This window comes from Phascolarctos cinereus, unplaced genomic scaffold, assembly GCF_003287225.1.
Source record: "Phascolarctos cinereus isolate Bilbo 61053 unplaced genomic scaffold, phaCin_HiC Scaffold_9;HRSCAF=440, whole genome shotgun sequence".
Classification (NCBI taxonomy): domain Eukaryota; kingdom Metazoa; phylum Chordata; class Mammalia; order Diprotodontia; family Phascolarctidae; genus Phascolarctos; species Phascolarctos cinereus.
The window spans coordinates 195,888,493-195,914,300 of NW_027556402.1; the positions used below are offsets into that span (position 1 = coordinate 195,888,493).

The 25,808-nt window shown below is 42.1% G+C and overlaps 1 protein-coding gene across 1 annotated transcript in view; it reads right to left on the reverse strand.

Annotated features, from left to right (window-relative positions):
- The window catches only part of DOK7 (docking protein 7), a 117,425-nt gene extending 107,109 nt beyond the window's left edge, over nucleotides 1-10,316 (reverse strand). The window contains exons 1-2 of the mRNA XM_020992264.2: nucleotides 10,114-10,316; nucleotides 9,920-9,965 (exon numbers count right to left, since the gene is read on the reverse strand). Of these exons, the coding sequence (XP_020847923.1) occupies nucleotides 9,920-9,965; nucleotides 10,114-10,167 (100 nt within the window). The 5' untranslated portion in view covers nucleotides 10,168-10,316. The remainder of the gene's footprint in view (nucleotides 1-9,919; nucleotides 9,966-10,113) is intronic.
- Nucleotides 10,317-25,808: the final 15,492 nt, after the last annotated feature.

Consider the following 25,808-nt stretch of genomic DNA (forward strand, 5'->3'; position numbering starts at 1 on the left):
CTCTGAACATCTTTGGCATTGATTGTGTGACATGGGAGACACAGGCACAGGACTGCCCAGTATGGCGTGCCCTCATCGAAGAAGGTACTGTGCCCTAAGCAAAGCAGAACTGAAGAAGCTCAAAAGAAATGCAAAACGTACAAACTTAGAGAATCCACCCCAAATGTTCACATGGACTATTTGTGCCTGACCTGTGGTAGAGAACTCCAAGCTCGTGTTGTCTGACCAGCTGTAGTCAGACACACTGCAACTTGACTGATGTCACTGTGGTCCTTTCTGAGAAAGAAGGACAACAACTAACCAACCAAGTTAGTTGTGAATTGGAACTAAAAACCTGATCTCCTGATTGCTCCTCCTGAATGCCTTTTCCACTATATAATATTCAACTGCACACTAAGTGGAGGAACAATGGAGTAGAGACCTTTGCTCAAACCTGACACTCTGAAACTCAGTGGTTGTATAAGCTTGGGCAGGTCACTTAACCACTGCATGTCCTCCTCTCAGTCACCAACTTCGGTCCCACCATCCCCAGGCAATGCTGTTTCAGAATGGGCTTTCTAGCCTTTCCCAATTAACTGGCCATCCTCATTCAGCTTCCTTTGATCTGCAAACAGACTCCTGCCAAGGTCCTAAAGCAAACAGCAGCTGCCCGGTCTGTTCTATGCACAATTTCTAAAGAGATGCAACTTCCAACCATCTCACCTTCTCCTTTCTCTTTTCTCTCCAATCACTGCCAGGTCTGGCCTCTTGCCCCCTTTGCTATACCCCACTGTCCCACATTTTGCTGACCTGACCTGTCCTGAATACTAGGAAGGGGCAGAGAAGAGATGTAACAGAAAAGGGAACTGACTTGCTCAAGGTCACAAATATAGTGAATGACAGAGCTGAAACACAAACATAGGTCTGCAGACTCCAAATCAAAGATATTTTTCTCCTCCAATGCATCATGATGCTATGGAGGCAGCCTTGGGTTCTTGAAGGGCATTCCAAAACATCACAAGGCAAAGACTTCCAGCATTGGTAAGGCAACGAACTGGGTAAGTGTGCCCAAAGGTAGCTGAGCCAAGTACACAGAAGCTCACTGGGATGATAATAATAGCATCTACCCCTCGGGGTTGTTGTGAGGGTCAAAGAAGGAAAATATTTGTTAAGAAGCCCTGAACAGAGTGCCTAGCGCATAGAAGGTGCTACATAAACATTAGTTATTGATGCTATTTTTATATCCATTTTACAGAAGAGGAAGCTGAGTCTCAAACTTGGAGACCAAGGGTCATTGCTAGTAGTGGGTGGCATAGCGGGAACTCAGACACAGGCCTTCTGCCTCTACTCCACATGGTGGGCTCTCTCCCATGCTCCCTCCCAATATATAGCATGGATTTTATTTGTAAGCTCTTCAAGGAAAGGGGCTTTATCCCTTACTTATCCAACTTCCCCCAGAAATAGCTAACACTGTGCTGGGCACAGGGTAGGTATCCATTGGCTGATTGCGCAAAGTCCTTGTAGGATTGTTAGAGGTTTTTAAAGGGCAGAAGGGAGGGCAGGGTTGAGCAAAGAGGGAAGGGGAGGAAAGGAGGGCATTCCAGAAGGCAGTGTGAGAGATGAAAAGTTCAGAATGAGAAGGCTGGACAAACAAGCTAAGCAATGAGGTCATCTGCCTGAGTGGGAAGGAAAGAACAGGGAGGGGAAGAAGGGAAGACAAAGTTGGTGTCTAGAGTAATCTGGTGCAGGGGCTTCCAAATGGAATTTGAGGAACTGGAACAGGACATTTACTATGTGGGATTAAGGGTGAGTGACAAGTTTGGAACAACTGCTGGTCATGAAGGATCTTGGATATAGCATTCGGAACAAATACTAGAGGGCTAAGGGAGGATACCATTGCTTGTCTGTCCTTATTTACCACTGCTCCCCAATATCAACTGCACCATCTAGCCAAGTTCCTAAAGCTACTGACCCTCCCAAGCGCTCTACCCCTTCCCATCTCTATGCCTCTGCTTGGGCACATACTGTGAGAATCCCCTGAAATAATACCTACATCCCCACTTGTGGGTAGTGAGAGGCAATGTGGACTAGTGGGAAGAGCACCAGACACATGGCCCTAAGATCTGGATTCAAATCCTGACTCTAAGACTTGTTAGATGTGTGACCTTGCCCCTTAAGCCATTTTTCATGAGCAAGTCATTACTGATAATAAGCTGCAGCTTCCTTACTTCTTCCAAACATCTCTCCATTGCCATTCATCTTCCTTGCAAGTTTGATTCTTCTAAGATTTTGGTGTTCCCTCATCCATTGCCATCAGCATCACTGGGAGAACGAGGATGTCAGAGGGATGGGCATCTGTGATCAAGTAAGTGACCCACTCAACTGTGGCCTACCCAGCCAGATCTCTACCCTGGGGAGTGCCTATCCAAGGCCCACATGTCGATGGACTCAGTTAATGAGATGCCCATCCAGCTTCATGGCAGACTGGCCAGCAGATGTGGTCCATCTACCTTACTTTTCTAGGGTGAATGATCAAGATAATTCTCTTTTATATTGCTCTGTAGTTCACTAAATAGGATGCTCTAGGGGTTGGTACAAATGTTACAATACCAGATACAAAATTATCCACTCATCAATCTATTTAGGAGAAACCTTTTTTTTACAGGAATAAATAAGCATCTGAAATGGAGCCAAACTGAGAACAGGAAAAATGAAGTCCTCCTTCAAGGCCTCATCATTTAATTCAACAAGCATTTTTAAGCACCTACTATACAGAAGCACTGATAGTCCTGAGGATAAAACAACTAAAATGAAATGGTCTCTGCCCTCTAGAAGCTCAGACTATACTGGAATGACGATGATGATGATGATGATGATGATGATGATGATAATGACAGAAGGTAACATTTATATAGTGATTGCTACATGCCAGGCCCTGTACTACTGTTGCTGTTCCATCATTCAGTTACATCCAATTCTTCATGACCCCATGGTCATTAGCATGCCAATGTTGTCCATTGGGGTTTTTTGGCAAAAACAATGGAGTGGTTTTCCATTTAGACAAACAAAAGTTAGGTGATTTGCTCAGGGTCACACAGCTAGCAAGTATCTGAGGCCACATTTGAACTCAGGTCTTCTTGACTCTAGGCCCAGAGCTCTATCCACTGAGCAACCTCACTTTTATCTCCTTTGATCGTCACAAGAACCCTGGGAGATAAGTGCTATTATTATTCCGATTTTACAAATGGGGAAACTGAGGCAAATAGAGGGTAAGTGATTTGCCTAGGGTCACACAGCTAAGCGTCTGAGGCCAGATTTTAAACTCAGGTCTTCCTGACTCTACCTAGTTGCATTGATATACGTACACAGGTAAGTAAATGTCAAGCGATTTGGAAATGATGAGGGCATCACTGGGGAGGAGATAACACCTGAACTGAACCTCAGAGTAAAAGTGAGAGGGGGAACAAGTATTTATCAAGCACCTCATATGTACTGGGCCCAGTACTAAGCTCTTTACAAAGAAAAGATTCTGAGAGGCAGAAACAAGGCTGGCGTGTCTTCTAGGAATGGGAACCGTCTTGTGCAAATGCATGGCGTCTAGATAAAGCATGCTGACTTTGAGGAACAATTTAGGTAAAATGCAGAGCTTACAAAAAGGGGAAATGTGAGATAAAAACACTAGCCTGCATTTAAATGACACTTTAAGTTCACACAGCACTTCACAATTATGATCTCATTTTATCTTCCCATGCCTGGGAGTTAGGTGCTTCTATTATCCTTGTTTTGCAAATGGGGAAACTGAGGTAGACAGTGGTTAAAGTGACTTTCCAAGGGTCACCCAACTAGTAACTAACTGAGTCTAAATTTGAAACTCAGGTCTTCTTGACTCCTGATATACTGTTCTATCCATTGTGCCTTCTACATGCCTCTAAGATAAGAAATAGAGAAAGTCAGATTGAGAAGGTCCCCCAAACTCATGACTGTGTAGGGATGAAAAAAGCAATTGAAATCAAAGGACCTGGGTTCAAATCCTGGCTCTAATATCTACTATTTGCATTGTCAGGTCACTTAATGTCCGTCAGTCTCAATTTTCTCATCTACAAGAGGAGGGAAATGGACTAGATGATCTCTAAGGGCCCTTTATAAGCTCTAGCTCTATGACCCATCACAAGGAGTTTGCAGCATGACATAATGGAGAGAGAGCTAGTCTAGAAGCCAAGAAGACTTGGGTTCAAATCCTGTCTCTGACATATGTTGGCTATGTGACCCTGGGTGGGTCATTTAACCACTCAGGGTGACTCTTTAGGATTATAAAACTGTGGAAAAGGTATTGGCCTACATGAAGTAGAGGGAGTCCTTACCTTACCCATGAGTCTATACCAATGAAATTCAGGTCTAGTGCTTCTCCCCAGCTCTGTCCTAGAGGTATAAAGTCATTGACGTTAAAGGATGGAAGCAACATGGTCACCCTTGTAACTCGAGAAGATTATTTTGGAAGCTGTGTAGAGAGTGGCGTAGAGAGAGAGAAACAGAGGAAGCTGGGGGAGCAATTAGGAAGTTGCAACAGTTGCTCAGACAAGAAACAATAAGGACCTCAACCAAGGTAGTGGACATCTAAGTGGAAAGACAGGGACGCTTCTGGAAGATATCATGGCGGTTGAATTCATAGGACCTGAAATGGGGTAACTGGGGAAGAGGGAGGAGACAAGCAGCAAGCATTGATCAAACACCTGCTGCTTGCCAGGCCCTTAGCTCAGCATGTCTTGAGGCCCAGCAGTCTATCTCCTGCACCATATGGTTCTCTGGGGCAACAGTGAGATCCCAGGTCTGGACCTTTACTGCTTCACTGTGGCACAAGAGATCAAATGCTAAGCTTCAGGACATGAAGACTTGAGTTCAAATCTCAATTTGCCTGAGAGGAAGAAAAAATAAATCATCATTAAGTTTGGCCATGTCATCCCATGTATTTAATCAACCCCAGTGGCTGGCTCCCTGTTGTCTCCAGGATAAGTATAAAACCCAGATGCCTCGCTTCTGAAGCCCTTCATAACTGGGCCCCTTCCTACCTTTCCTTCTTCTTATGCCTTACACCCACACATACTCACACACATACCCTTTGATCCAGCGGCACTAGCTTCCTTACTATTCCTCAAACTATGCATTTCAATTTTCCCTGGCTGTCCTCCATGCCTGGAATTCTCTCCCTCCTCTCCTGGCTCCCTTCAAGTCTCAGCTACAATTGCACTTAAAGGATGGGAGCAAAAAGCTCTGCAAAAAGCCTTTCCCAACCCCCCCCCAATGCTAGTGCCTTTGTTATTTTCAGTTTCTCCTATCTGTATCTTGTTTGTACATAGCTGTTTACATGTTAGACTATAAGCTTCATGAGAGCAGGAGCTATCCTTTGCCTTTCTTTGTATTCCATGCTTAAGAGAGTGCCTGGTACAGGGGAGATAGTTTAAAAATATGTATTTGTTGTAAAATTTTTAAAAGAAAATAAAATAAAATTTAATTTTAAAAAGTCCCATCTCTGACCCTTAGTAGCTGTATGATCCTGGGCAAGTCACCTTACTTTGACATGTCTCAACCACATAAGTTCCTAGGACTTTGTAAATAAGTCATTGAGAGATCATAGATGTTTTAGTCCAGGGAAGTCTCTTGTTGACAAAATCACAGAACTGTGAAGTATCATTATTAGGGACAAAGGAGAAATCTAGGCAAAGTGCTGTAAGAAATCTGAAGTCAAACAAACAAATTCTTTAGCAACCCACTTATTTCTAAGAATTGTAAAACATAGTGCTTTATGAGGTCAGAGAGGGAAGAAGGTTACCAAAAGGAAGTTCTATTCCTGCCACCACTAGACCTTCAAGCTGGATGGCACCACCAAGTAAGTGCCTCTTTCCACAATTGCTGTGATCCGTGGCTGGTAGGGAAGACAAGCAGCATGCAATGAAACATTCTATTGTATACACACACACACACACACACACACAATACCACTCTAGTACTCTAAGTGAATTCCCTTCTCACTTTCAGGAATCTCAAGGTCAAGAAAAAACTCACATTTTTACAGCATTTAGACAGTTTACAAAGTAGTCACTGAATCAAAAAAAAAAAAGTCTGGGGTCCCCTGTTTTTATAGGCTGTCTTCAAGACAATCATATATTCATCAAATCTCAGAGTGGAAGAACATTCAGTTTGTCTTCAAATCCTAGTTAGCAAATCCCCTTTTGCACTGGCATGAACACTTCCTCCAGGGATGAAGAACTCAATATACATAAACGTAACCTATTTTCTTGGTGCAGAGTTCTGATTATTAGGAAGTTACATCTTATATTGACTCAGTATCTACCTTCCTATAAATTCTACCCAACTCTCTGAGACCTAATCTCTGGAACCACAAAGAATATATCTAATTGCTCTTCCACATAACCCTTAAAATATTTGAAGATAGCTATGATGAGGGCTGACCCCATGATCTTACATGCACATACGCACATATCTTTGCCAGTTCCTTCAGCCTCATATGACCTAGTTCGGAGTCCATGTACTTATGCCAGTCACCCTCCTCAAGACATTCTCTCTTGATAAGTTCCCTTTTAAAAACTGATACCCAGAACTAGGTGCAATACTCCAGAAGGAGTCAAAGGCAAAATAGAATAGCACTTTGGTGTCATGGAAAGAGCAGGTATAGTGGCCTAAGAGATTTTTAAAAACCTGAGTTGTGGTCCTGGCTCTGCTACCTAACTAGCTACATGACCTTGGCAAGTGTTATCTCTGGGCCTTAGTATCCTCATCTTCAGTAAAATAAGAAGGTTATCCCTAATGTCCCCTAAGGTCCCTCTGAGGTCTGATGTTTCCACCTATGCCTTTATTCAGAAAGCTGTCCCACTGAACTACAAAATTTAATATGATTCAATTTAATGTTTTAAATAACCTATTTAGTCATTACAGTGATCTTCCTAAAGTTCAAATCTCATCATGTTATCCCCCCTACTCAGTGAACTTCAGTGGCTCCAACCTCCAGGAGCAAATACAAAATGCTCAGTTTGGCATTCAAAGCCCTTCATAACCCAACCCCCATCTACCTTTCCAGTCTTCTTACACTTCACTCCCTGACACGTACTCTTGGATCCAGGGACACTGGCCTCCTGATTACTCCAGCAACACACTATCTGGACTCTGGGCATTTTCTTCCTGAAACGTTCTCCCTTGTCCACACTGACTACTGACCTCCCTGCCTTCCTTTGGTCATAACTAAAATTTCACCTTCTACAGAAATTTCACCTTCCCCAGCCTCTCTTCATTCTAGTGCCTTCCTTCCATTAATTATTATTAATTATTTCCTATTTATTCCGTATGTAGCTTGGTTGCACTTTGTCTCCCCCCATCAGATTGTGAGCTCTTTCACTGCAGGGACTGTCATTTGCCTCTTTTTGCACTTAGCATAATGCCTGGCACACAGTAGGTATTTGATACATATTTACTGGTTGATTGATAATTAAATGTTTATTAGGTGTCAGGTACCGTACTAAACCTTGGGGGTGAAAGAAAGGTAAAAACATGGTCTCTGCCTTCAAGGAGCTCACATTCTAAAGGCTCTAAATTACAGGAAGTAATCTGCCCATGGGTCATGTAGCATCGTCCACTAAGCACATCAATGCCAGCATACAAACCCATGCATCCTGTCACTGAGTCCCTTTCTTCTAAATAGAGGAACTTCTCTTAGGTCTTAGAGAGTAAAAAAAAAAAACCAGAAATGAGCTCCTAACTTCGGTTCATTAATATCTAAAATACCTACAAATATGGATAAAAAGAAGAAGCTGTACTTCTATCACTTCCTAGGCCAAAGAGAGACCATCTCATCATCCTCATTCACTGGCAAAATACACACACACACTCTCACACAACTCTGGCATGCATGATGGTATGGAGACACCTGTTTCCTCAAACAGCTGCAAATCTAACAATGCTTAAAGACCGAACAAGTGTGCCCACAGTATTGAAACCAAAGAACTGAAAGACCAAATTCATCCAAGAAACCAGCTCAATGAGGTCTTGAAATGGATAAAGCCCAATGCATGTTGATTAACAATTTTCTAAAGAAAACCGAATTTCCCTTCTCCACTTCCTCAACCAAGCACAGAAGTTGGGGGGGGGGGAAGAAAATAACCCACTTTTGCCCAAATTATTCGACATTCTTCACGTGGGGAAAGGAGAATAGTCAGAAGGTTAGCCACCCTATGAACTGCCTTAAGTACTATGAAAATAGAGACCCAGGAGGGAGAAAACTTGTAGGGTATAAAGGTTTTCTTAAGGGGTTCATCAAACTAATCATCATTTGTTTGTCTAAAAAAAAAAAGACTGAAGATATAGAGATGCCTAGATCTTGTGATTATGTGCCCATTTCTAAATTGTTTTTCTTTTAAATTAGTTGCTTGGCAATAATTCAGCTCAACAATTCAATTCAAATTGGCAAGATGACAGGAACGAAAACCTTCACAAGAATGCATCCTACAGCTGCACAATTCAGTTCAGAAATGCAGCTACTTCTGAGGCCCAACACCTGTTCTTTCTGAGTTTCCTTCCTATCTAAGGCTACACAAAAGACTTCCACTCCAGATCTGCTTCCCCATCTGTAAATTGAGATGATTGGGCTACACAGCCTTTAAAAAATGCCTTCCATTTCTGACACTATATTAAAGGAGATGACGCATATTAACATATATCCGTATAAGCGGTTTTAAGCCATGATGCTCTTTATATATCTGAACTATTATGTTTTCAAGGTCTCTTCCAGCTCTGGTATTCTAAGATGGACTAAAGGTGGGGAACAAAGCGATATAACGCAAGATCCTAGTGTCCCACTTAATTTATGACTCATTCCCTAAAAAGACCCTGGTAGGAGCCGAGGTGTCCCGCCCCACCCCCGCCAAGTAATTGGGGGAGAAGCAGAGAGTCCAGAGGCTGGAAAGGCGGCTCCTAGCCTTTCTGTGGGGGTGCGGCCTGAAGCGCCCTCCTCCTCCATATCCTGTTACCTTCCCCTCTTCTCTCTGTTACACTTTGGGTCTACTTCAATATCCTCTTTCTATTTCGGGCGGCCCAGGGCTCGCACCAAGAGGCTCGCTGATAATGCGGAGCAAAGAAATCAGGGTCTGGGGAGGGGTACGGAATTCTATCCCCAGGGGGGGCCACTTCGGGCAAGGCGCTTCCCGCTTGAGGTTTGGGAGAGGAGAAGAGGGAGTCTGGGTCGAGCTCTCCGCTGCACGACCCCCTCCGACCCCTATGAAAGTGGCGGTCGCCCCCTCCCCCGCCCTGCCGCAAGAGAAAGAGAAGGTCAGGTGAAGCAATCGTTCCCTGCAGCCCGGGACAGCCTCTTGGGAGACCTGCCCACTCGGAACCCAGCAATGGGACTCACAGCTGGGTTCTAGTGCCCCCAGCCCAATCCAAGCCCTGAGACCCTGTCGTGGCTAGCCTGTTGGATCCGAAAGCTAGCTACTTCTACAATGAGCACCTCCTCTTTCATTCCGGCCATGTACCCCTTACCAAGAACCCCAGACCCCAAATCTCGAGTCAAAAACCGTCCCCGAGCCAGCACCACGTGCACCCTCGCCGCAGCAGTTCCCAAGTCAAGCACCCCTCACTAGAAGCGCACCCCACGTCACACTGCCCCTCGCCACGAGCTCCTCCCCAGAATTCTGAGGCTCCCTGCCCCTCGCCAGAAGCCCTCCTCCAACCTGACCTAGTCACCTGTACCTCGCCACGCACCCCTCACCTGGAGTCTCCCCTGAAGCCTTCCCTTGGTCACGTGCCCTCTCGCCACGCGCCCCTCACCAGGAGTCCTCAGGCCACGCGCCCCTCGCCAGAACCGCCCCCCCCGCTACGCACCCCTTCCCAGAAGTCCCCAGGTCACGCGCCCCCTCCCCGCGCCCCGCTGCCTTACCTGCTACCGGGGAGGGCTTGCGCAACACCAGCCACCTAGTTTTCCACTGCGGGGGAGATACAAAAGCACATGGTTACGCACTGGGCTGAGCGCAGGGGGCTTCCGTCCCCGTCCCGCCCCCACCCCGGCTGCTCCAGTGGAGAGGGGGAAAGGGTCTAGTGAAGGTAGGGGAAGGTATAAGGCGTGCCCCTCACCTTTTTTCCATCTCTCAATTTGACCTGACCCTCCACCACCACCGAATCCGTCATCTTCAGTCATGGTTCCAAACAGCTGCGCCCTCAGCTCCGGCCTCTCCCTCCTCGAGCTCTCCCCCTCTGGGCGCTCGGGCAGCCAGACCGACTGGGTCACTTTCAAAATAGCTTTATTAGGGCCCTGGACAGGGACAGGGAGGGAGGGAAGGAGCTGACAGAAGAGGGAACTGTTTGACAAGCTAGGGGGAGGGGGGGGCGGGCAAAGAGTGTGAGAGGCCAGAAAGAGCAGGGCTCGTAATTACAATAAGTCACATCTCTCTAGTGCTTCAAGTTTACAAAGAGTTTTTGTCCCAAGAACATGGGGTACAGCTCTTACTATCCCCATTTTACAGATGAGGAACCTGAGGTGGAACAGGCGAATCAACCCAACCCCCACTACCCCCACTACAATCGCAGAGCTGAGAAATGAACACAGTCCAAATCAAGATGCTCTTTCTTTCACACCAGTCTCCCTCTCCATCAACATATGCTGTCCCTCCAGTTAAGGTCTCCCTTTTCTCGTCTTCCTCAACTGCTAACTTGGGAAAATTGGATTGGCCTGAGGGTCTGTAGGCCTGGAAATTCAAAAGATGGTGATGTGCTGAAAAGGTAACAGGAAGGTGCTGGATATGATAGGAGCATATACTATCAGGTGCATATACAAATGCATGCACACGGGAGAACAGCAAGAAGGATTTTTAAGTCAATGAGCATTTATTTAGCACTTAGTATATACAACAAATTGTGCTAAGCAATAAGGCAAATCTGGATCCTTCCCGAAAACAGAGATTCTGGAAAGAACTCAACAGTGGGAAAACAGGGCAGCAGGGGTGGAGGGGGAAGGCAGCTGAAACATAGTGTCATCTGAAGAATAAAGAATGGCTGGTCTGGGCCCATCTCCAAAATGGATGGTTCAATAAAAATTCACTTTGCTCAAACAAAGAAAACTACCTCAGAGACCGTCTAGTGAAACCCATCCATTTTAAAGAGGAGGCAACAGAGACACAGAGAGGTTAAGTGACTTTCTTAGAGGTCACACAGGAGTTAGTGGCAGAGATATAATGTACACCTAAAGCCTCTCACTCCAAAACCCAGTGATCTTTCTATAATATACTACCCCTCCCTGTTCCTCTCTGTTCCTCAATTCCCTTATCTGTAAAATGAGGGGCTTGGAACAGATGACATCTAGAGTTCCTTTCAGTTCTTAGTCTATGATCCTATGAACTCTTGGTATTTGCTCTTCTTACACAAGAAAGATAGCACCAAAATTGTGTGAGGTAGTTGAAAGAATACTGGATTTGGAGTCTGGAGAGAACTGGATTTGAATCTCATCTCTAACCCAGTCTTTGCTGGGGTGACCCTGGACTAATTACTTTTGAGTTTTAATTTACTTGTACCTCCCAGGCATGTTGAGAGAAAAAGTAGTCTATAAACCCTACATTACTATGGAAATTTGAACTATTCATCCTAAAATTATTTTCCTTTGTCTTACAAAAAAAAAAACAGGGACCAGGGGAAAAGATGGCTATGGCAATAGTAGAAAGAGATGGGGGGGTGGGTTTGGGGAAAAGCAAAGTAGGTGTTTGTGAAGGTTTTCAGTCAAAAGGCTATTCATGTTCTTGGCTGTAAGTAAGTGGTCCTGGGGAATCTTTGAGACTAATGTTTGCTCCTGTAAAGATTTCTTTCTGTTTGGCTTTCCTAGCTCCTTCAACAAAATTTTCTTACATAATATTGTGACTGGCTGTCTGCTAATGATTTCACCTGCCCCATAGTTCGTCATCCTTCTGAGGAGACTATGGGCTCTTGACAGACCCATAGAAAGCATAAGTCCCAAGAGATCTACAAAGCCACCAAAAGTCTTTAAGAATGTGCCTTTCAATAAACTCTGTCTGCTGTCCATAGACCAACCTATGTATAGGGAATATTCTCACTAAAGACATCCAAGAATGAATATTTTGGAACCTTCTGCAGCAACACATATGTACAAAAGGATCCATGTGTACCCAAAGAAAAAAAACCCAACTCATAAAAACCATCTACTAAAGCTTGGAGGAGCTGTGATCTGTCACCATGAAAGGAGTATCCTACATAACTTTGTAGGGGTTTTTGGTGAGGAAAGCACTCTGCATCATATTGGTAAAGACTATTAAAAAGGAAGACAATTGTTGGAGAGGAAAGTAGGCACACTAATGCATTGCTGGAGGAGCTGTGAATTGGTCTAGCCATTCTGGAAAGCAATTTTAAACTCTGCCTAAAATGCTACTAAATTGCATATATCCTTTGACCCAACACTATTAGACTTATAACCCAAAGAAATCAAAGAAAGAGGAAAAGGACCCATATGTTCAAAAATATTTGTGACACTTGTTTTTTGTAGTAGCAAAGAACTGGAAGCTAAATAGATGCCCATCCATTGAGGAATAATTAAATTACGGTATATAGATGGAATGGAATGTTACTACACTGTAAGAAATAGCAAAATGAGGCAGCGAGGTGGTGTAGTAGATAGAGCACAGGCCCTGAAGTCAGGAGGACCTGAGTTCAAATGTGGTCTCAGACCAAATACTTGACATGTATTAGCTGTGTGACCCTGGGCAAGTCACTTAACCCCATTTGCCTTAAAAAAATAGCAAAATGGACAATTTTAGAGAAACATAGTAGGACCAATAAGAGGACTCTGTAAAGTGTAAAATGCTATTAAAAAGTTAGCTATGATTACCTCAGAGCTTCAGAGTATACAGGCATGGTCCAACCTATGCATTTCTTATCCAAGATCTAGCCTAAGTGTGGAGAGCCTTATCCCTAAAGGGTTGGCCACTAAGTAACAAAATTATTTTAGCCACAGCAGCTAACAAAGGTGATCCATTAAAGTAGGGGTTCTTATCCTGGGGACCATGAACTTTTTTAAAAATATAATTTAATAACTGTACTCTGTATTTTATTTTATACATTTTAAAAACATGATTCTGAGAAGGGGTCCATAGGCTTCATCAGACACAACCAAAGGACCAGGATGCCAAAAAATAAATAAATAATAATAATAATGAAGACCCTCTGTCCTTAGGTATGAATGGGCAGTGACTAGCTTTGCAGAAGCACTCACACTGAAGAAATCACAAACTATTTTTAAAAGGCACTGAACTAGGCATTGAAGAAGGTAAAAAGAATGAGATGCAGTTCCTGCACTCAGGGAGCTTCCAGCGTCTAGCTGTGCCTCCAGGACCTAGAACAACAGTACCTTGCATATGTATTTCAAAGGATACATGATTTCATTCATGTGGACATTCCTTCCATTGGTACATCCATACCTCATCCAGTTCAGTTCATGGGCCATGTTCTCCAATAGACCCAAGGGTATATCCAGTGTACCTTGGTTTTGTTTTGTTTTTTATAATTTGTGGGTACCTGTGCAGCACACAGGCTGTCCATGTCTTCCTTCAGTCTCAATAAATAACTGGCCCACCTCCTTTTCCTATCCTGATAACCTTCATGCCTCTTCATGTACATATGTAGGTAGTCATTAGAAACATGCAACAGTCTCCTTTCTCTGAACAGTCAATTCATTAGTAGGTACTTAATAATTGTGGATGTCACCCATGGGACTCTGGACCTCACAAGCCTTCAGGGGATTCTCAGCTCACATAAATAGGTTTCAACCCTTGGGGCTCAATCAGAAGGAGTTACTTCTTGCTGGCTTGTGGAATGGCGAGTGTTTAGGTGTCCCCAAATGTGTGAAACAGGGTCCCTAGCTCCAACAAAAGTACTCAATATACAATATTGGTATCAAGTATGAAATGGTTTTTATTTTACCTACCACAGAAAATACATAAGATACAAAGGACTCAGGTGTTTATGAACATACATAAGAAACATAAAACACTTGAATAGCCCATTACACTCATTAGACTCCCTAGGAAGGTAAAGGCTCTTTGTTGGTCTACTGAACAAGCATATTCCATTCACTTTGGCCCTGCACTGTATAACTAACACCAATATCATGGAGGGTTAGCAAAGTCCAGATCTCTTGTCCTGTCATGATATAGCTTTAGGAAAGTTTTAGGACTGTTATCTTCCTTCTCCAAATTGAGTACTACCAAGAAAATTTTCTCCCAGTGCCTGACTCTAGAACTTAGGAACTCTCAAACTCAGTACAACATACTAGGTAAGCTACCAGGCTGGACACATTATTTTTAGAATCACTAGTCTCTGACCTGTACTCAGAAAAAGAAAACCAAAAGAAAGAAAGCAGCCAGGAAGGAGCTGGCCCCTCAGACCCACCTGGACCATTGTCAGACCAAGCCAATTGCCATGAGCTTTTCCTGCAAGTCATCATCTTCTGCTTCTACCTTCCCCCCTGCCTCCTTGTTGCACTCCAGTCTGGAAGTCCAAGAGAGAGAAAATCCATTCCACTAAAGGAAAAGGGCATAAACGGATGGGCCATTTCACAATTCTCTCTTATAGACCAGAGACAGGGCAGATCCTTCAGCCATGTCCAGGGCCTCAATCAGCCCATCATCTTGGAGGCAGCCTCAGTCACTTGAGAACAATAAGAGGGTTCTCCTGTACTGCTCTCCCCACCCCAGCAAAGGACTAGGATGTTAGTCTGCCTCCATGACAGGTACATTCTTCCATCAAAGACCTGTAATTTCATTAAGTTGCCTGGAAACAACTCACTGATTTGATCCCTGGCTTTCCTAACCTATTACACTAAATTGAATTGAATTGATAAAGCAGTATGGTACTCTGGGAAGACCACTTGATCTGGAGTCAAGACATCTTCTTGGCCCTGCTACTTACTACCTCTTTGGCCTTGGGTAACTCAACTTTTCTGGGCCTCAGTTTCCTCATCTATAAAATGAAAGAATTGATCAAGATGGTTGTTAAGCTCCTTCCCAGCTCTAATTTCTAGGATCTTATGAATTAAATTGAATATGGGCTGTCCCTCGGTCGTAGAGATCCTTGAATGTCCCCTTAAGGCATTTAAACTTTATCACATGAAAGAACGGATATTAAGGGCTTTGCAGACTATAAAGCAGAATGTAAATGTCAAATATTACCATCATTATTTATCTTTTCATTTCAATGGATTTCTCTGCTCCACTGATGCCTGTACCCAGTTCAGCACACAGTGAGATTAAGAATAGTCAGTCAGACTGGCACCCACTCAAGGACAAGAGAATGTTGGGGAAAGAGGAGCCAGGAGGACGTTCACTATTTTTTAGCCAAGAGTCCAGTCACCTCCTCTTTCAGATACTGTCATGTCCATAACTCTACCTGTCTCTATAGAACTCCCTCCCACAAAGAGGACAGACGTCAACAACTCACTTGCCTCTGAACTGGCCAGGGAGGATTCAGATAATACACAAGAGGCAAAGCTGTGGGAACTTGGAGGACCAGGAAGATGGTAAGCAGTAAAGAGTTCCAGTAGTGCTCACGCTACAAACGGCATAGTCTGTTTCTAAGAGTAGGAAGAAAAAAAAGTGATTTTAAAAAAAAAATTTTAAAGATTATTGGGGGAAACAATAACACTGTGGAGATGTTGGGGGAAGGTAAGAAGGAAAAGATAGGCAATAATTGGTTAAAAACTGTTTTTGGGCTCCAGAGACCAATAAGTCCAAGAAAGGAAAGTCAAGTGTACGTCCAGAGGTCAACTGGAAACTGGCTTTCTCTGAGTTCAGAAGTGTCTACTGTTAGAATACTTTTACCTTGGGTAAAAGGTGAAATTTGTGTTTGGGGATTCTTTAATCATTTAAAAGTATTTAAATTTAAACTGGGGGGAAACACTGAAAATCTTACTCTCCTTCCCCCAAACCTCTCTAGAGCCTTCTCCTCACAAGGTTTTTGCTGAAGCTGTAAGGCAGCTTGTGCTAGGTGGGTCAAACCACTACCACCACCTCAACCACCACCTCCCTGAAGGCCCAATAGAGATATACCAGGATCATGACTCTAAGAGCCTTGGGAATAGTACTGGCTCCCCTTTCCCCAAATCGTTGGACCTGCTTCCAGACTGGACCTACAGCCATCATTCAGGAGAGAAATTTCTGGAGAAAAGAGACCCGTCTTCCTCACCACCACCAATACCAACTGCTGAACAACTGTCACCAACAGCCAAGTAAACCCAAGAGCCCTGGGGGTGGAAGTACCTCCCAGATCACCTATCCTATTTCCAATCCAGCCCTCGTAGCCTTTATCCAGGAAAGCAATCTCATTAGCAAAAGCGTCTGTGGGTGTTATGGTCAAGGCTACTAGAAATAGGAAAGAAAATTCTTGCCACCAAAAGCCCTTTGAATTTTTAAATGGTTCAACATAAGAAACAATTTCATTATCAGAAATGACATTAAAGATGATGTATGAATTATTTGTAACCTTGGAAAGAGTAGTTTCAATCAAGTTGTAGATTCAGAAACCAAATTGCAAAGGTTATTTAGTGTCAAAATTAATGCCACTTTGTATTAACATTATTATGGGGAAATTTTTAAAAAACTTTAAATATGATGCATGATGATCTTCTTTGCTTACAGACCATAAGACCTTTGCATCTGACTTGCAACTAAAACCTTCCATATGTATTTTTTCCCCCATCAGAATGTGAGCTCCTTGAGAGCTTAAGAGAGTCTAACTCTTCCGTTTGTAGCCCCAGCGCTTAGCACAGTGCTTAATGCTTTGTTCATTCATTCATTCACCCTTCCATTCACTCATTATTTAATATTGTCCCTCATGCTCCAAGTTGAAATCATACTGTACTCTTACTTCTCTTGGACTGGGAAATCCTTGAGATCAAGGACTGGTTCTCACTTAGCTTTATATATTCCTCATCACCTGACACTGTTTCTTGAATAAAATAATAATAACAGCTTGAGTTCTTCAGCATACCAAAGTCTGCACTTTCCTTACAGCAACTCTATGAGGCAGGTAATGCAAGTATTGTTATCCCCATAGAGGAGAGGATGATAGATCAGGCAACTGAGGATTCTTCTACTCCCTGCCCTCCAGGAGGCGCTGTGGAGAAATACTTGGAGAGTGATTCAGTTCATAGGAAGAGGACATCAGAGTGGGCTGGATTATTATCATGTGAAAATTATAATATTTATGTTGAGAGACTAAATTAGATTTATTAAGCATTTACTATGTGTGAAACTCTCTGCTAAGGCCTGGGAATACAGCTAAATCCATATTAGTGAAAATAATGAACTCCTTGGTAACATGTATTTAAATGAACACTATTTGGAGTTGTAATTATGTGTAATTGGAGTCCCAAAGCAGATTGGTATGGAACTTTCTCCTCATTGGTGGTGATCATTGCCCTGTGCCTACATTGGGTGAGCAGGGAGGAGGAGTTGATGAGAGTGGAATAGAGGGGAGCTCAGTCTATTCAATCTCTTGAGTATTTTGAAAATGCAGTCTTCGGGCTCTACATTTGCTTCTGATGATGCTTCTAGCTTCCAGCTTTGAGAAAAAAGATGGATGATGCCAACCCCCCTTCAAATTGCTGAAGGGAGAATTAAACTCTGGGAAGAATCCAACATGAAAGGAGCTAGCAATATCCATCATGTCCTTGTCTCCAGTTTGTAACACAAGAGACTTCTGGGAATTTCCCTTCAGGTGAGATCTGGGACTCTCTAGGTTGAGCTGACTTATCTTCTTCCCACTGGAGCAACTGGAAGAGAACGCCTTCACTTTGTATTGCCTGATATATAATCTCTTATGTATACTTTCTGATTTCTTTTTTCCTGTCAACTTGAATAAATGGGTTTCTTTGTTACTTACAACGTGTATTCATCGTGAAACTGGTGGGAAGAGTCAAGCTTTGAATACAAAGCTTGGGTCCTCCTTTCTCTATTAATGAATAGCAATAAGAAGTTTATCTTGAACCTGAAAAAATAATATTTAAGGAAGTAGATAGATATAATTCTAGCCCAGTACCCTTCTCTCTGAGAAGAGCAGAGTGGCCAACCTTCTTCTTCTGATGGGAAATAAAGTCTCCTTTGGAGAAGGAAGGGAGGCATGGCAGAGAAGAAGCTTGTTGTTCAGTCATTTTCAGTGGTATCCAACTCTTCATGACCCTATTTTGGGGTTTTCTCGGCAAAGACACTGGAGTGGTCTGCCATTTCCTTCTCCAGCTCCTTCTACAGATGAGGAAACTGAGGCAAACAGGGCTGAGTGACTTGCCCAGGGTCTCACAGCTAGTAAGTATCTGATTTGAACTCAGAAAGATGAATCTTCCTGACTCCAGGCCTGTTGCTCTATCCACTGTGCCACCTAGCTGCCCATAAGAAGCTAGAGATGTATTATTTCCTACCTTTTACCCATACAATGACACTTCCATGTTACCTCAGGGACAATCTTACTACACATGTAAAATATGGTCATTGGTTCCAGCCCAGTAGAAATATGCAGTGCAAATTTGAATTATGTGACCATTTCAGGAGGATTCCTAATTCTCACTAATTTAGATCTAGCCCAAATAAATTTGTAAAAATGCAAACAAAAAGAGTCAGTTTCTGTCCTCAGCGAGATTACATTCTAATGGAAGAAGACAGCTGAAAAGCTGTATTCCATAAAAGAGAACTGAAAAGAGGAGAGGAGGGGTAAAAGTCCCTGTGCAAGGTAGAAAAGTAATCAGCAACTTAGCCAGGTTGGATATAATATGATAGAGCAGAATTTGGATTCAGAGGACTTGGAGATGAATACCTTTGTGACCTCAAGCAAATTACTCTGAGCCTCAATCTACTCATTTGTAAATGATGTGACAGAACTAGATGCCCTCTAAGATCCCTACCAGCTTTTAAATCTCTGATCCTTTGACTTGAACAAGTAACCTCTACTCTCTGGCCCTCAGATTCTCAGATTCCTCATTTTCAAAATAAAGATATTATTACTTGTACTATTTATGGAGTATGGAGAATATGGGAAAGCACCTTCTATAGCGACATAGACATGGGAGTGGTTCCTGTCACTATATCTTGGTTTGGTAATGGGGGAGTGTTTGTTGGTACTTGCTAGGTTCATTTTGTGTTCTTACTAGCAATATTTGAAAAGAAAATGCAAATTTGAGGTTAGGGTCTTTCTCCCCACAGATTCCTTCTTCAGCCATCACCTATACAGTCTGATTTCCTCTCCTGAGCATTTATTTGGTTTGTAAAGCCCTTGACTACCCAACTCTTGCATGTATTTCAAGTAATGAAGCTGGGGTCAAGGCCAAGTATGTTGGCATGAGGACAGTGAGCAGGATTTGTCTGGCTCAGCGGCTACTCTGTCCTACTGACACATCATGCCACTTTGGACATCTGAAACTTGGCTTCCAGCGACCCCGCCCCTGCCCCAGCTATGTTCCCGGTGGCCTTAGAGTTCTTCCCTCCCACATTCTCCTCCTTGTTGCCTTCTACTTTTATACATTTTCTTGGGTTATCTTAGAACAACTGGAGTGGGGGTTAACAGTTGGGTAGCAGTCAATCAGTCAATAAACACTTATTAAGTGTTTATATATAACTACTATGTGTTAGTATAACTACTATGTGTTAAGGCACTATACTAATACTTGCTTTCATTGGTATCTGTTTTAGGGATCTTGGAATTGGATTGGTCCTAGTGTAAGATAGCATGGCAGCAGTAGTGGATGAAGTATTATTAATATAATTTACTAAAGCTGTGATGGAATATGTTAAGAGACTTACAGGCATCCTGAACTCATAGCTCAATGGGTAGAATACATTTAAAGCAATTAACACCTAAACAATACCAGCCTTAATGTATACTTTTGGAATTGTAAAAATGGACCATAATAGATTTGGAAATTATCCTAACAAAAACCCAGTCCATAGTAATGAAACCCAAGGCCCATGCCATAAAACAGTTTTAGAAAGATTAACATATCCTTGCCAAGAAGGAGGAAGAGGACTGATAGATATTCTCAGAGCCCACTTATCCAATATAACCAGAAGCAAGTCACCTTTGGATGGGTCCTATGAAAGAAAGGAAGGAAGGAAGCATTTATTAAGTACTTCCTATGTTCCAGGTATGGTGCTAAGTGCTTTACAAATTTTCTTTCTCATCTGATCCTCACAAATACCCTGGGAGTTAAGGGATATTATTTTCATCCTCATTTAACAGTTGAAGAAACTGAGGCAGACAGAGGTTAAGTGACTTGCCTAGCTAGTAAGTAGATGAGGTTACACTTGAACTCAGGTCTTCCTAAGTCCAGGTCCAGTACTCTTTCCACTGCACCACTTAGCTGCCTCAGTTGAGACAGTTGACATCCAAGATCAGAATCAAAAGATGGACTTCAGTAAGAAAAGTGAAAGGAGTTCACCAAAATCATATTGTTCATTAGTGAAAGTCAAGAGAATTGCTGCTAATGAGCCCATGCTGTCTTCAAGAAATCACCAGGCAAATTGCTATGAGAAACTGGAAGAAAGAAAGAAAGATAACTTTTATTGTAGGGATGGGGACAGGGGAGGGGAAGTTCAGGAAAAACTCCATGAAGCATATAGCACTTGAACCATGAAGGAAGGAGAGCTTATCAACAGACGAAGATGGGAGTAGGAGGGGGTAGTCCATTGCAGGCATGGTATATAGCTTGAGCAAATGCATGGAAATAAAAAAGAGGAAGGCAAAAAGGTAGTGGAGAGTTCAAATCCAGCCTCAGACCAAACACTTGACACTTACTAGCTGTGTGACCCTGGGCAAGTCACTTAACCCCAATTGCCTAAAAAAAAAAAAGAAAAGAAAAGAAAAAAGGGAGTGGAGGGCTTGGAATATAAGCTATAAGGACAACCAACAAATAGGATAAAGCCAAATTGTAGAAGACCTTGACTGCTAAGATAGGAATTTATACTTTATTCAGTAGGCAATGGAGAGCAACTGAAGATTTTTGAGTAGTGGAGTGACATGATCTTATACACATTATGGAGATTATTTAGACAAGTGGAGAAATGATGAAGGCTAAATTTCTAAGCCAAGTCATTCTCCTCCATATTCCCTATGCAAGCCAGCTTCATGAAAAATGCTTTCCCCCCTACTACTCCATCCCCATCCAAATCCTTCTTGATCTTCATGACTCAGCTTAAGCCATATTCCCTGATCATCACAGGTGATCTTCTTGGTCTGCATAACAATCCTTCTGTTCTTTGAGATTGCCCAGCACTTATTCCTGAAGCACACAATCTAGTTCTTAATTATATAGTATCTTTATTGTTTTCTAATTGTTTCAGATTGTTGATATTATTTCTTGGTCACCCAAGTGCAAAGCAGTCACAAGGAGTCCAAGTGCTCTTTGATGTCTGGCTAATGGATCATAGTGGGTAACTCAAGCAAGGGAGCTTCATTCAGCTGAATCAGCTCCAGGTGACTTCAAATGGTTGTACTCATTGACTATCCTGCTCCTTTTATAGCTAAATAAATATCTTTTTTGTTAATTTCATATGGCCTACAAAGGCTTCATTTTGTTCCAATATCAAACAAGGTACCAGGGTACTATCTTGAGTCAGGCAAAATCCACAACAAAGACACTTAATAAATGCTGATTGGTTGATTCTGCAATTATTTATTTATATTCAATATTGTATGGATTGTTGTGCACATGGATAAAATAACAGTCATCCTCTGTAGATTCACCTTCAGCATCCTTGATACAAGTCCAATAGCAGACAACAGGGATGATGGGCATCCCTTCCTATTTCCATCTGATTTTGAAGACCTCAGCCAAGTCTCCACATTTTACAATTTTTCATTCCATGTAGCTTTATTATCTCGCCTACTCCTCATGGTGAGAGGAGTAAGCCTTGTGGAGAAGAAGCCCAATATCCCTGAAACTACCAGTACCAACTGATGCCCACTTGTCACCAAAGGGATAGGCAAGCCAGTCTAGCTGAAGTGGCAAGGCTTCTAGAGTGAAGGCAGCCCATACCAGGAAGATTAGACTGTGAACATAATGACCTTGAACACCACTTCCCTTCAGTCTCTGGTAGAAACAGTTGATAAATATTTATGAATTGCCTAATATGTGTCAGGCATTATGCTAAATATTAGGGATACAAAGAATGGGAAAAGACAGTCCCTGCCCTCAAGGACCTCATAGCCTAATTGGAAAGATAACATGCAAATCATTATTTCCAACAGTTCCGTACCTGGACTTCAAAAGTCGTAGCAGCTATATCCCAAAGAGATCGTACAAATTGGAAAAGGACCCACATGTATAAAACTATTTATAGCAGCTCTTTTTGTGGTGGCAAAGAATCGGAAATTGAGGGGATGCCCATTAATTGGGGAATGGCTGAATAAGTTGTGGTATATGAATGTAATAGAATACTTTTGTGCTATAAGAAATGATGAGCAGGAAGACTTCAGAAAAACCTGGAAAGACTTGTATGGTCTGATGCTGAGTGAAGTGAGCAGAACCAGAAGAATGTTGTATACAGTAACAGCCACATTGTGCAGTGACTAATATTGATAGAGTTAACCATTCTCAGCAATACAAAGGCCTCATGATGGAAAATGCTATCCACATCCAAAGAAAGAACTATGGAGTTTGAATGCAGATTGAAGCATACTGTTTGCTATTTTTCTCTTCTGTTGTGTTTTGTTTCCTCTTTCTGGTGGTTCCTCCTATAGGTTCTAATTCTTACTTACAACATCACTAATGTGAAAATATGTTTAATAGGAATGTATACGTATAGCCCATATAAGATTGCATGCTGTCTTGGGAAGGGAGGTGGAGAAGGAGGGGGAGAAAAATTTAAAACTCAAAAGTTTATGGAAGTGATTGTTGATAAATTAAAATAAATTAATTTTTTAAAAGTCCTAGGAAATTCTGTGTTCCATAGACCACTGCTCCAGCTTTCAGCTTGGAGTCCACAGCCATCCAGTAGAACAATTGCCAGTCGTCTTGACGTTTGACTCTGCTGACTCTTGAGGAAAGAGTGAGGCTGATGACTTTGAGCAGCTGTAACTCACGTAGATCCAGTTCACACCTGCAAGTTCAGACATCACCCCATGATGTCTTTGGTCCTCTTCAAGAACAAAGGACAAGCAACAGCAATAACCCTTGTGGAGATGTGACCTAGTTGCTTCTGCAGCCTCCTCTGCAGCTGAAGACCCAAAAAGAAAGATCTTGCCACCAAAGTCCTGGGCAGCATTCGATGAATCAACAGTAAAAACAGATAAAGGTTTTTTCAATGAAAAAGACATTAAAGAAGATGCTTTAAAGTGAAATGTGTAGAACCAAGAGAACACTGTACACAGTAACAGCGATATTATACCATGATCAACCATGAATGATTTAACTATTCTCAGCAATATAATGATCCAAGACAATTCTGAAGGACTTAGGATGAAAAATGCTACACGTCTAGAGAAAGAACTGATGGAGTCTGAATGCAGATTGAAGCATGCCGTTTTTCACTTTATTGTGTGTGTATTTTTTTTTTGGTTTGTGTTTTCTTTCACAACATGACTATTATATGTTTGGCATAAAATATGTTTGGCATGATTGCATATATATGTATATATACATATATACATACACACACACATATCCCATATCAAATTCCTTACCATCTCAGCAAGAGGGGAGTGAGGAAAATAATTTGGAACTCAACATTTTTAAAAAGCAAATATTAAAAGTTGTTTTAATATGAACTGAGAAAAATAAAATGTTATTAAAAAGAAAAATAACACCATAAAAAGAAGAAGAAGAAGAAGCATTACCATCTACTTTGCCATTGCACAAAGGACCATGGGGCCTTTCCATCTGACATGCAGCTGAAATTTTCCATATGTTCCCCTTCCATATCTATATCAGGGATAGTTTTGCTTTTCTATTCTCAATGCTTAGCACATTGCTTTGCACATGGTATACATTTAAATGCTTTTTCATCCATTTCATTCATTCATTTTCATTTTTATAGTGTTCAGCCAGAAGTGATCCTAAAACAAGTAGCCGAACTGTTTTTATTCCTATATAGTGTTCTCTGTACTGTTGCACAGGTTGGGGAGAAAACCCGCTTTTTTGTAGTTACATAAACGTACTAGGACATAAGCTCATCCTCTTGTTCAGGGTTTCTTCACCTTATTTGTGTCATGGACCTTTTTGTCAGTCTGGTGAAGAATAATGGTTCTAAACACTTAAACAAAATACATAGGATTGAAAAGGAAACCATCATATTAGAATATAGCTATTAAAATTTTTTTTAAAATTCACAAGCCCCAAGTTAAGAATTTCCACTCTAGTCTCTAGGTTCACCAAAAGCATCCTTGGTATTACTCCAGTAGCAGATAGGAAAACAGGGATGATATATACCCCTTCTTTGTCCCACTTAATTTTGATCTTTTTTGATCTCCAGGTCACTATGTTCTGAAAGCTTTTTGTTCTAAGTAGCTTGAAAATTATGATTATTTGGGGTGCAATAACTAGTAAAAATGTCATTCTTCAGTTTTTCTGAATCAATATTACGTCCAGACAATTGTGATCAACAGTTCAGTTTGTGATAATGGTTCAGTTCTAATATGATTTGTTGCTTGAGTTCTCTAAGATATTTTGAGGTATCTATTTGTAGTAGGGGAATTTGTCATTTGTCAAATCATGAAAGATAGCAAGCTTCTGATGCATAATTCTAGTAGTCACCCAGTCGTGTCTTAATCGGTATTCGGCAGGTGCTAAATTTTTATAGCCTGCAGTGATAATGATGGTGATGATGGTTTTAAAAGCCCTTCTTAGCTCTGATGTTCTGTGGGGCTCTGAGTTTCAACTAAGAGCTAAAATCCATTAATGGAATGCTGGTCCGTTACAAAATATCCCACGCAGGATATCACTCTTCGAGGAACTGTGTGGGTGGGAGGAGACAGTTATCACTAACCTTGAAATGTCTGCTAACTGGAGGTTATGTGACACCACTCCCCTCCCCTCCAAACACCCCCTATCTCCGGGGTTAGGATATGGTCTAGAACACAGGATTGGTCTTTTGGATTCCAAACTGCCCCAGGGAGGGAGATTGGCTTCAGCAGATCTGTTTATGAGTTTGTTGCTGACACCAGGCATCCAGGATCTGAGTATGTGGATGACACACATTTTGTCATGTTGTACCCGTTAGGCAGAGAGCACCCTGAAGGGATTCTTCTGGTCCCTCTCTCTTTCCCCAGCGGTCTCTGGAACCAAAGTCCACATCCACCTTTTATAAGAACGATTGATTGATGCCACTATCTTACTATGCCCTCTCATCAGTGTTTCTATCTGTGCTTCATGCCTTTGGGGTGTTCTCTAAGGGGACAGTTTGCAGATACTATCCAGTTGGGGGGGATGCTCTCTCTCTCTTACCTACACCCCATCATGCTAAAAAAAAATCAACAGAATTAAAGGGCTTGACTTGAGTATAAATTCCTATAGTGCAGATGCCAGAGACAATTTCAGGATATAATCATACGCTGTCTCTTTCATATATGTGAGTTTTATCTCCCCATTTAGACTGTCATCTCCATGAGGGCATGTAACTTAACCTTCTCATAGAATCCTTGATATTAGAACCATAATAGAAATATATTTCTCCCTTAAAATATCCTTCATATATTGCCAGACTAATAATCTACCTTATGTTTTGGTCTAATCACATCTCTCCTCTCCTCAAAATCCTTCAACACCTCTCTACTGGATCTAAGGAAAGTCCAAG